The sequence below is a fragment of the Eulemur rufifrons genome, chromosome 20 (assembly GCF_041146395.1).
Source record: "Eulemur rufifrons isolate Redbay chromosome 20, OSU_ERuf_1, whole genome shotgun sequence".
Taxonomy (NCBI): Eukaryota; Metazoa; Chordata; class Mammalia; order Primates; family Lemuridae; genus Eulemur; species Eulemur rufifrons.
Genome location: NC_091002.1, coordinates 1,501,800 through 1,514,209, shown reverse-complemented (window position 1 = coordinate 1,514,209; position 12,410 = coordinate 1,501,800). Strand labels below are relative to the sequence as shown.

At 44.7% G+C, this 12,410-nt stretch overlaps 2 protein-coding genes and 1 pseudogene across 2 annotated transcripts in view; 1 reads left to right on the top strand and 2 right to left on the bottom strand.

Annotated features, from left to right (window-relative positions):
* The window catches only part of ZBTB49 (zinc finger and BTB domain containing 49), a 27,687-nt gene extending 19,788 nt beyond the window's left edge, over positions 1-7,899 (bottom strand). Inside the window, exons 1-2 of the mRNA XM_069495987.1 lie at positions 7,887-7,899; positions 887-1,057 (exon numbers count right to left, since the gene is read on the bottom strand). Of these exons, the coding sequence (XP_069352088.1) occupies positions 887-1,038 (152 nt within the window). The 5' untranslated portion in view covers positions 1,039-1,057; positions 7,887-7,899. The remainder of the gene's footprint in view (positions 1-886; positions 1,058-7,886) is intronic.
* On the bottom strand, positions 7,660-10,460 carry LOC138401121 (histone-lysine N-methyltransferase SETMAR-like; annotated as a pseudogene).
* LYAR (Ly1 antibody reactive) overlaps positions 8,118-12,410 on the top strand; it is a 27,073-nt gene continuing 22,780 nt past the window's right edge. The window contains exon 1 of the mRNA XM_069495814.1: positions 8,118-8,203. The gene's annotated coding sequence lies outside the window, so the exon portion shown is untranslated. The remainder of the gene's footprint in view (positions 8,204-12,410) is intronic.

Genomic DNA, 12,410 nt, shown 5'->3' with positions numbered 1-12,410 from the left:
TGGAGTGGTAAGATGGTATGCATCTTGGAAACAAAAAGTACTTAAAGAAAAAAAAAAGACTGTGGTACTTAAAGAGCGATAAATCTGTTAACCAGAGAATTAACTTACATAGAATACCTAGCTCTAATAATGTTAAATAAGTTGAAACACAACTGCTTGGTATTATCCAGTATTTATAAATCTTTCATATAAGCCAAAATTGTAAGGTTTTCATAGAATATTCAAATAGAAACAAAAACTAAAACTACTTTAACTAAAAGGAAAAAACAACAACAACAACATATAGAATGCTTTCCTGTATCTGATTTTTTATCACAGAAAAATTCTGGCCAGAAATTTAATCCCTCAAATATTTTACTATAGACATACGCCACAACACTTGGCTAATTTTTTTTTTTTTTTTTTTTTTGTAGAGACAGTGTCTAGCTATGCTGCTCAGGCTAGTCTTGAACTCCTGGCCTTAAACAATCCTCCCACCTCGGCCTCCCAAAGTGCTAAGATTACAGGCATGAGCCACTGCACCCAGCCACAATAATTTTATCTTGAAAGGATGAGAAATATATAGAGAGAAATATACATACACACACATATATATATATATAAGACTGACATTAACTAATTAGAATTATTAAAATGAAAGACAAAGCGCCGAAATACTTTCAATCATCCCAAATTCATTTTAGTTAAGAGCCTCTTTTCCTTTCAGGTTACTCTCAACACAAAAGCAAAAATAAAAATAAAATTTTTAAAAGTCCACAAAACCCAATGTGTTATAAATGATAAAAATAGTGAAGTCCAAGGAAAAAAACAAAATGTGGCCAAAATACTTCCATACCAGATGATCTTTCCCCCCTACAGTTAGAAGAATGAAGTCTAAAATACATACCTAAAATACTGGCTGAACGCCGCCAGAACATTTTTATGTGCTTTGAAGCAGACTCCTTTCACCACCAACATACAGTCACAAAGTAGGCCCTGAATACGCTGCTCGTGCAGTTGCTGGAGGAGATGGCAGCTGTGGGTGGCAACAGGGTCCATGCTAACCCAGTCAAGAGACCTACAGCAAAGAATGCAGATAAAACAGATGTTCTTAATGACATCGAAAACCTACTGACTAATCTGTGCTTCACTGTCGTAATTCTCCATCAGAGTTGGTTTCTCTCACGCACCCACACACAGCCCTCTGTTTCTGAAGCATCTAGACAAGTGCTGTTCACCAGAACTGTCTGCCATGATGGAAATGTTCTTTATCTGCACTGCTCAAAACAACAGGCATTAGCCACAACATGTGGTCACTGAGCACCTGATATGTGGCTGAGGCACTGAAGTTTTAATTTAATTTACATGTAAATAGCCACCATATTTGACAGTGCAAACCTACAATATGACTCATTAGCTACGACTTTGGGCAAATGGCTTCTCTGTGTCCTACTTCTTCCCCCTATGCAAGTGTCCTGTAAATGTTATCTATGAGGATCGCCTGGGGAGCCTGTTAAAAATGCAGATTCCTGGGTACCACCCCAGAGTTCTGTTCTGTCAGTTGAGGGTGGGGCCTGGGTATCTGCATCAAAAGCATCCGGGTGGGGCCGGGCGCGATGGCTCACGCCTGTAATCCTAGCACTCTGGGAGGCTGAGGCGGGTGGATCGCTTGAGGTCAGAGTTTGAGACCAGCCTGAGCAAGAGCGAGACCCCGTCTCTACTAAAAATAGAAAGAAATTATCTGGCCAACTAAAATATATATAGAAAAAATTAGCCGGGCATGGTGGCACATGCCTGTAGTCCCAGCTACTCGGGAGGCTGAGGCAGTAGGCTCGCTTAAGCCCAGGAGTTTGAGGTTGCTGTGAGCTAGGCTGATGCCATGGCACTCACTCTAGCCAGGGCAACAAAGCGACACTCTGTCTCAAAAACAACAACAACAACAACAACAAAAAAGCATCCGGTGATTCTGGAGCAGGTGGACTATGGACCTCCGCCTTGCGCTCTGCCCCAGAAGCCTTTGGTTCTATTAATACTTCCTGTCCTAGGAATACTTTACTCACACTGACCCTCCCACCTTCCAGCTCAAGGCTCAGCTGAGCTGTCACCTACTTTCCTGCCATTCTTAAACACAGTCTCTCCTCCCCACTGCTCCCTCCCAAATCTGACTGGTCGTTCCTGTGATCTCACAGTACCCCAAACATACTTCTTTTTTTTTTTGAGACAGAGTCTCACTCTGTTGCCCGGGCTAGAGTGCTGCGGCGTCAGCCTAGCTCACAGCAACCTCCAACTCCTGGGCTTAAACGATCCTCCTGCCTCAGCCTCCCAAGTAGCTGGGACTACAGGCATGCACCACTATGCCCGGCTAATTTTTTGTATATATATATTTTAGTTGTCCATATAATTTCTTCCTATTTTTAGTAGAGACGGGGGTCTCGCTCTTGCTCAGGCTGGTCTCGAACTCCTGACCTTGAGGGATCCACCCGCCTCAGCCTCCCAGAGTGCTAGGATTACAGGCGTGAGCCACCGCGCCCGGCCCCAAACATACTTCTGTAAGATGACTTATCACAGTGTTCCGTTATTGGTGTCTCCAATTGTGCTGTACTGTATTACTCATCTTTATCTGGCACACAGCAGATACTCAACCATTAAAATTCATGCTGGCTAACCTCTGTGGGCCATTAATCCTGGTTAGTAATATTTTAATTTATGTCTTTTGGCTCCTTCCCTCTCCATTCCCCACAGGGCTACTCTCAATCTTTCCCACTCTCTTCATTCGCACCACATCTGTCTCCCTCACCCATAAAAATGATGGTGACTTTGACTTCACTAAGAAGGTTAGGCCCAAGTACAACTTGCTATATATAACCTGAGTGCCTTTCACCTCTCAGCTCCTCATTCCCTCAGCTTCCCAGGTTGAAAAGGGCCTCCTCCTTTCCATAGCAAACGTCCCTTGCTGCCTCCCCTAGGACCCTGTTGCATCAGTGAAGCTTTCATTGCTTCACTCGGTCCTCTGCTCGCTCACTGGTTCCTACAAACACAATCATCCCATGTTGAAAACAAAGCAAAACAGGATAACAACATACGTTTACTCATCACAGGCCTCTCTTTCACACTTCTCAAAATAGCAATCTACACTCCCCACTTTCTCACGACTCCATTTTCACCCTGCAACCTTGCTGCCATTTTCTACGCTGAAACAGACTTTCCCACAACGCCTTTGCTCAATCTTCAACCATCCTGACTAGCTTTCCTGCAATGCACAGTAGGACAGTCTGCCAACCCCCACCCTGAAATTCCTCCTCCTTCGCAACTCTTCTGGTTCTTACCCTGCATCCCCGACCTGTTCCACCCCTATGCTGTACCTCCTCCCTGTCAGCCCTGCGAACGTCTATGTTCCTTAAGATGCAGCACCTTAGTCCTCTCTTCTGCTTGACATCACTTTTATTCTTGGCTTTTGCCTGTTCTAAATGGACAACTCCTACTATTAATAAATTTGAAGCTTTAGCTTCAGCCACCAGTTCCAAATCTCCACCTCTCTGCTAAACATCTTTAATGGCACGCCCCCCTCAACTTAGAATCTCTGAACTTCATCCCCCATCAACTCACCCCTCATACTTATACCTTGTTCCCCATCTCTATGGAAAGTTTAGTTTCTGATATGTAGAGTCTAGGGTATTGGCATGAATCCTGGTTTGAGATCAGGGTGGGATTCAGAGAATACTGGGACTAGAAGTGATGTCACCTACAAAGAGCAACACCGAAGCACTAGGATGGATAATATTGCCCCCAAAAGGAATATAGAAAGAGAGGCATTATGATAGGTGGTAGGCATTGTTCCCAGTGCTGAATCCTCAAGGCCACTGCACAGCCAAATGAGTAAGTAATCAGTTACCTACCCCTGCCCCACTGGTTGGCTGAAAAGGCTTCTAGGGTTTTTACTATTATCAGCTATCATTTACTGACTATAGATCTGTGCTAAGCATATTATATCCATTAACTCAAACAATTCTACAAGAACCCAATTACCACCATTTACAAGAGAAGAAATTGAGAAATGAGGAGTTTAAGTAATTTGACCAAGACCATAAAACTGGTACATGCCAAAGGCAGGATTTGAATCCTGGTTCCTAAACCCTGGAGTCCACGCTCTTATGCTATGCTATTTCCCAGGGGGAAAGAGTTATCAAAACAAAACACAAAACCCATTTCCAAAGACTTAATGTTAAGATGCAGCAAATATTCTGAATATACATTAGATATTTTCTAGCTCTACAGAAACGATAAAGGAAAAATTCTTTGGAATGACCCCCAGAGTTATGATGATACACAGTTATGAGCTGCTTCACAATTTGCTTTTACGATAAAAATTATACCTATTCCAAATTATTTTGTATAGTTCTCTAAATTAATTCACGATGCCAACCCTGTACCCCCTCCATAAGGTTATAAAAAGTTCTGAGGCCAGGCGCGGTGGCTCACGCCTGTAATCCTAGCACTCTGGGAGGCCGAGGTGGGCGGATCGTTTGAGCTCAGGAGTTCGAGACCAGCCTGAGCAAGAGCGAGACCCCATCTCTACTAAAAATAGAAAGAAATTATATGAACAGCTAAAAATATATATAGAAAAAATTAGCCGGGCATGGTGGTGCATGCCTGTAGTCCCAGCTACTCGGGAGGCTGAGACAGGAGGATCGCTTGAGCTCAGGAGTTTGAAGTTGCTGTGAGCTAGGCTGACGCCACGGCACTCACTCTAGCCTGGGCAACAGAGTGAGACTCTGTCTCAAAAAAAAAAAAAAAAAAAAGTTCTGGAAAAAGAATTTGTATCTTATATTTCTTATGTGTCCTGTAAATAACAACTATAAATAATAATGTATTCTGTACCTAATAATGGTAAGAATGACAAATATTTGTTTCCTATATGCCAGGTATTATTTAATCCCTTCATTTTTATTAACTCATTTAATCCCCATAATAAATGTAAAATAGATAATATTATCATCCACATTTTACAGATGAGAACAACGAGGAACCTGGTGGATTAAAGATGGCCACAAATTCTTTGACATTCCTCCCATGGGGTGGTGGGGTCTAGGTCTCCTCCCCTTGAATCTCAGGCTCTGTCTTAATCAGCAGAACACGGTGAAAGGCAGGCCACAAAGCCATGCTCATTTCTGGGCCCAGGCCTTAGGAGTTGACAGCTTCCACATCCCATCTTTTGGAACACCAGCTCTGGGAGGCTCGAGCCACCCGTAAGATGCCCAGCTGGAGAGTACCCACGGAGAGGCTGAAGGGCACAGATGGGCGCAGTCTTCCAGCCACTCCTTCCCAGGGAAGCCATCCTGAACTCTTCAGGGTGGCCCCTCCTCTAGCTGAATGCCATTGAGTGATCCCAGTTGACACCATGTGGAACCAAAGAATTGCCCAGTTGATACCTACCTGAATTCCTGACCCACAAAATTGTGAGATAAAATAAAATAGTTTTTAAGTCACTAAGTTTGGGGGTAGTTTGTCACATAACAATAGATAACCTGACCATGTACAGAGAGGCTGGTCACCCAGCTGGTAAGTACTATAATAGGTAAGCAATAAGGGGCAGAGTTGGGATTCAAACCCAGGGAATCTGACTCCACAGCCCACACTCACAGCCACTACTCTGAATTATATGCAACAGATCAAAGGCCTCCCTGTGATCTGATTAGTTGCCTTTCCAGTCTGCCTATGCCTGATTGTCCAGGTAACTCCACAGACAGGCACCACAGAACACAGGAAAAAATACCAAGGAAAAGCTTAGACCAGTATGAATGAAGACGTGCTTCTAAAGTGAACAAGAGCCAGGATGGAATTTTAACCTGTAGAGAAGACTCCTTGAGCAAAGAACTTTCTGTTCGGTGAGGGATTCTCCCAACTGGTCAAATAACACTGGATAGAATTTGTGGTACCTTTTTTTTAGTGGGTTCATTAATAGATTACTTCTCCAAGGGTCCACAGTTCATATACCTCAATACCAAGCTTGACTTAAAAGGATCCTACAGAAGCTTTGCCCACCATACTTTTCAAATGGCTTATTCCCAGCCCTTCACCACCAAAGACAAAAGCACTGGTTTCAAGCAAACAAATCTGGAGTCTTGTCTTAGCTTTATACTGACTCTATCATGCTAGGAAGGCCAATTCAGTTAAACAGATATTGTGTGCTCAGTATGTGTAAGATATTGCTGTGAGGATGGAATGCTGATAAAAATGAACAACATTATGTTCCCTGCCCTCCAAAGGCTCTGTGTCTCAGTTTTCTATCATTCACTTAACTTTAATGCCAGGCACTGAGAATACAGTGGTGAACAACTCAGATACCGCCAAACATGCCTTCATGAAGCATCAGTCTAGTGAGAAAAAACAAGTACAGCACTGTACTAGAGTTATTCAATAGAGGAAGTAGAAATTAATTTGGAGAGGAAGTAAGGGGAAAACTTCCTGGAACAAGAGACAACTATGCTGAAACCTGAAGGATAAGTTTGCCAGACACAGAATGAAAAGAGGGCTCACCCTGTTTGAGTTTTCAGGTGGAGCAAATGAAAAAAACCAACCAAACAAAAAAAACAACGTAAGAAGGTATAAACAAGGCTGAGGTACATATACGTACCTTGCACAAACTAAACAGATCACCTTGAGCACCCTGCTTTTAAACCTCTTGACCATTCTGTCACTTCTCTTGGAAAATATTTCCCTCCTTGTCCAGTCTAGTGAATTCCTTCTGAATTGTATTATAGACTGAATTGTATGTATTCCCCCAGTACCTCAGATTGTGACTGTATTTAGAAATCAGGCCTTTAAGAGGTAGTTCAAATGAGGCCATTAGGGTGGGCCCCAATCCAATCTGACTGATAAGGAAATTTGGAAACAAAGAAAGACACCGGAGATGGGAGAGCACAGGTGAAAGACCATGGGAGGACGCACATAGAAGGTGGCCGGTGGCCATCTGCAAGCCAAGCAGAGGCCTCAGAAGGAACCAAACCCGAGGACACCCTGATCTCAGATTTCTAACCTCCAGAACTGTGAGAAAATAGATTTCTGTTGTTTCAGTCACCCTGTATTTTGCTATGGCAGCCCTAGCAAAATGATACACCTTCTACTTCAGACCCAACCATGCTCACTTCCAGGGTGAAACCTTCCTTATCACCCACATACCCCCATCCTAGGGTTAATGTACTCACAGCACGGTCTATACCCCACTCCACTTTCGTGCACTCATTTAGGCAACAAGCACTTAGTGCCAACCACTGTATGCCAGACCCTGTCTTGACGGCTGAGAACAGCTAACGTTTACTGAGCACTTTACCTGCACCAACTCATGAAATCCTACAAAGTCCCGGCGAAGTAGGTCCTGCTATTATACCCGTTTTACAGGTGCGGGGCTAAGGCCCAGAGAGATCATACCGTAACGAGACCTAACTAGGCTATGTGCTCTGTAGTCTTAAGCACTACTCTCAACTACTGTGTGATAGAGGGAAACAGGAACTAGGAGATGGGCAGCCCAGGGCGGAAGAGGAGCAGGTGGGCTTCCCGCGGGCAAAGCCTGGAGATGAGAGGAGGCCAAGCGAGGACGCGGGTGGGTTTTCCAGGCCGAGGGAGCTGCACGGGGCAGAAGGCCCAGTTCCCAGGCCCAGGACCTGTCCTTTTGTGTCTCACTCAGCGTCCCCGCCGCTGTCGGACGCACAGGAGATGCTCGCTGACTCGCACAGGGGCCGCCAGCTTTCCGTTTACCTTCCCGAGCCCCTTCAAGATGCGCAGGTGGCGGGGGTCCACGCCCCGCCGGGCCACCCTCGGGCACCCAGCTTCCTCTCCGGGGCGCTCCCACCCGCGAGGGCCCCGCACACCCTCGCGAGGCCCTCCTTCCGGCCCGCCAGCCACTTTACCCTCGGAGGCCGCTCTCCGCTCCACCGCCTTCTCTTCCCCTGTAGCCGGTGGCCTCAGAGCCGCACGCCGGGCTCCGCCGGCAGCGGAACCATCCGACAACGCCCCCTCGGCTTGTTGGGACCGCCCCCGGCTTCCGGTGGCGTCACTTCCGCTTGGGAGGTGTGGCCGTGGCACGCAGGCGCGCTGGGCGGTTCGGAAGTGAATTCTGTGCCGCGAAGCTCGGAAGTAGGTGGAGGCAACGCTGGGCGGGCGGCGGCGGCGGCTCCACGTGCTCCCCGCAGGCCGGTTGAAACCGTTGGCGGGCGCTGGCTGAGAGGTGAGGAGCGGTGGCCCAGAAGTCCGACCCTAGGAGGCTGGAGCTCAGAGAGTGAGGAGGGAGGGACGGAGGGGCTGGTGCCTGGTTTCCTCCGTTAGACCCTCTGGCTTACGCAGAGGGAGGAGGAAAGCCATTCCGATCCTGTCCGTGCTTTGGGCAGTGGCAGGACTCCTGGACGTAGGGTGACCATTTCGTCCTTGTTTTAAAATGAAAACCCCGCGTCCCAGGACCCCCTCTCGGGGCTGGCCAAACCAGGACGGTTGGTCGCCGCCGGACTGGCCTTTCAGGCGTGCAGCATGATGGGGACGGGGCTCTTCTCGGAGTCTTGGGGCGCTCGGTCCCTAAGGAGGAGGCCTTAGGGCGTAATGGTGGAGAGCACGGACATAGGACCAGAATATAACTGCGTATGAATCTGGCTTGCCACTAACTGGATGTGTGACCTCGTGCAAGTTATTTAACCTCTTTGTGCCTCAGTTTCCTCATCTGTCAAAAGGGAATAATGTAGAACCTAACTCCGAGGACTGATGAGGATTGCATGAGTAGATACGTGTTAACCACCCTTGAGAGGGCTTGGTACATAGTAGGTGCTCAATAAATGTCAGTATTTTCTGCAGCACCTTTCTCTGAGGAGAGAGGGAGGGGAGTGAGATAGGATGTGTGAGTATTTGCAAGCCTGACTTTCCTGCAGAGAGGGTCCCCTTGGGACTTGTTCGCACTTTGCTCCAGGCTCCCAGTGTCTAGTATAGTTCCTGATGCATGGTAGTTATTCCAGTGAAGAGTTGCTGTTTAAAACAAGGCCCGTGATGTAGTGGGTGGGGTGGGGGAGACTGGAACTGAGAGACGAGAGAAGTGGATTAACTTCTCTAAACCTCAGTTTGTTCATCTCTTCAGTGGAGTTAGGTACACCTACTTCCTAGGACTTTTGCATGGACCAAGGGGGAGAGGTCCTCTGTGTGAATGCACATTGTAACCCTTGTCACCCCTACGTTCAATAAAATAAATAATACAAGAATATAGAGAGAAGAAGATAAAAACAACAGAAAAACTACAGATTCCAATCCCAGAACCAAACCTAAGGGTATGTTATCAGGGAACAGGGTGGTAGTCACTGGTGGGGTGAGGAGCCAGAGGAGGCTACAGTGAATGTATTAGGTTGGTGCAAAAGTAATTGTGGTTTTGACTGTGAATTTTAAATCATTATAACTAGGCTCAAACACATCTTTGTTTATCAAAATAGTAACCATTACAATCAAAACATTTGTGCCAATGAGAAATAAGTTTGTTTATTCCTGTAGCGAAAAAATGTGTGCTTTGGGATTCCATGAACTCTTGGAAAGCATTTTCTGCATCCTGCTGGTTGTGGAAGCGTTTTCCCTGCAAAAAGTTGTCGGGATGCTTGAAGACGTGGTAGTCGGATGGCGAGAGGTCAGGTGATGAATATGGCGGATGAGGCAAAACTTCTAGCCCAATTCGTTCAACTTTTGAAGCATTGATTGTGCGACCTGCAGATGGGCGTTGTCGTGGAGAAGAATTGGGCCCTTTCTGGTGACCAGTGTTGGCTGCCTGTGTTGCAGTTTCCGGTGCATCTCATCATCGATTTGCTGAGCAGACTTCCAGGTGTAATGGTTTCTCCGGGATTCAGAAAGCCGTAGTGGATCAGAACGGCAGCAGACCAGCAAACAGTGACCATGACCTTTTTGTGCTGCAAGCTTGGTTTTGGGAAGTGCTTTGGAGCTTCTTGGTCCAGCCACTGAGCTGGCCGTCACCGGTTGTGGTATAAAATCCACTTTTCATCGCATGTCACAATTCGATCGAGAAACAGTTTGTTGTAGTTGCGTACAATAAGGGAAGATGACACTTCAAAATGGTGACTTTTTTGATTTTTGATCAGCTCATGAGGCACCCACTTATTGAGCTTTTTCACCTTTCCAATTTGCTTTAAATGCCAAATGACCATAGAATGGTTGACGTTGAGTTCTTCGGCAACTTCTTGTGTAGTTGTAAGAGGATCAGCTTCCATGATTGCTCTCAATTGGTCGTTGTCAACTTCCGATGGCCGACCACTGCATTCGTCATCTTCAAGCCTCTTATCTCCTTTGCAAAACTTCTTGCACCACCACTGCGCTGTACGTTCATTAGCAGTTCCTGGGCCAAATGCATTGTGGATGTTGCGAGTTGTCTCTACTGCTTTACGACCCATTTTGAACTGGAAAAAGAAAATCACTCAAATTTGCTTTTTTTCTAACATGATTTTCATAGTGTAAAATAAATGTAAAATAGATTGCAGGTGATAAATAGCAAAAAAACCTGAGCATTAAAATGATGTATAACGTAATCATATTTATTTCTTTATTTATTGTTCAGGATTTTTTTTATTTCAGCATATTACGGGAGTACAAATGTTTAGTTTATATATATATTGCCTTTGCCCCACCTGAATCAGAGCTTCAAGCGTGTCCATCCCCCAGATGGTGTGCTGTGCATATATTTGGTGTAAATATATGCATCCTCTCCCCCCTCCCACCTGCCCAACACTCGATGAATGTTACTACCATTTGTGCACATAAGTGTTGATCAGTTAATACCAATTTGATGGTCAGTACGTATGGTACTTGTTTTTCCATTCTTGTGAGACTTCACTTACTAGAATAGGCTCCAGCTCTATCCAGGATAATATAAGAGATGCTAAATCACCATTTTTGGTGGCTGAGTAGAATTCTATGGTATACATATACCACATTTTATTAATCTGCTCATGTATTGATGGGCATTTGGGTTGTTTCCACATCTTTGCAATTGTGAATTGTACTGCTATAAACATTCTAGTGCAGATGTCTTTTTTATGGAATGTCTTCTTTTCCTTTGGGTAGATGCCCAGTAATGGGATTGCTGGATCAAATGGTAGTTATGCTTGTAGTTCTCTGAGGTATCTCCGTATTACTTTCCACAGAGGTTATACTAGTTTGCAGTCCCACCAGCAGTATATGAGTGTTCCTATCTCTCCCCATCCATGCCAACATTTATTGTTTTGGGACTTTTTGATAAAAGCCATTCTCACTGGGGTTAAGTGATATCTCATTGTGGTTTTGATTTGCATTTCCCTGATGATTAGAGATGTTGAGCATTTTTTCATATGTTTGTTGGCCATTAGTCTGTCTTCTTCTGAAAAGTTTCTGTTCATGTCCTTTGCCCACTTTTTAATGGGGTTGTTTGGTTTTTTTCCTGCTAATTTTTCTGAGTTCTGTATAGAATCTAGTTATCAGCTCTTTCTCAGATGTGTAGCATGCGAATATTTTCTCCCATTTTGTAGGTTGTCTGTTCTCATGATAGTTTCCTTGGCTGTGCAGAAGCTTTTTAATTTGATCAGGTCCCATTTATTTATTTTTGTTGTTGCTGTGATTGCCTTTGGAGTCTTCTTAAATTCTTCCCATAAGCCAATGTCTGTAAGAGTTTTTCCAGTATTTTCTTCTAGAATTCTTATAGTTTCATGCCTTAGGTTTAAGTCTGTTATCCACCATGAGTTGATTTTTGTGAGAGGTACAGATGGCTGTTTCAGTCTTCTACATGTGGCTATCCAATTTTCCCAGCACCATTTATTGAATAAGGATTCTTTTCTCCAGTGTGTGTTTTTGCATAGACGGGGCTTACCTGAAAATGATAAAAGCCATATGTGAGAAACCCACACTTAACATCATACTGAATGGGGAAAAATTGAAAGCATTCCAGCTTAGAACTGAAACCAGACAAGGTTGCTCTTTACCACCACTTCTCTTCAACACAGTGCTGGAAGGCCTAGCATTGATTTTGTAACCTAGTCTCAGGTTACAAAATCAATGTACACAAATCAGTAGCATTCCTATATGGAAACAGCAGTCAAACTGAGAACCAAATCAAAGACTCAGTACCCTTCACAATAGCAATGAAGAAAATAAGACACCTAGGAATATATTTAACTAAGGAGGTGAAAGACCTCTACAGGTAGAACTATGAAACACTGAGGAAGGAAATAGCAGAGGAGGTAAACAGATGGAAAACCATACCATGCTGATGTGTCAGCGGAATCAATATTGTTAAAATGTCTATACTACCCAAAGTGATCTACAGATTCAATGCAATCCCCATTAAAATGCCAACATCATTTTTTGCAGATGTAGAAAAAATAATTCTATGCTTTCTATGGAACCAGAGAAGACTCTGTATAGCAAAA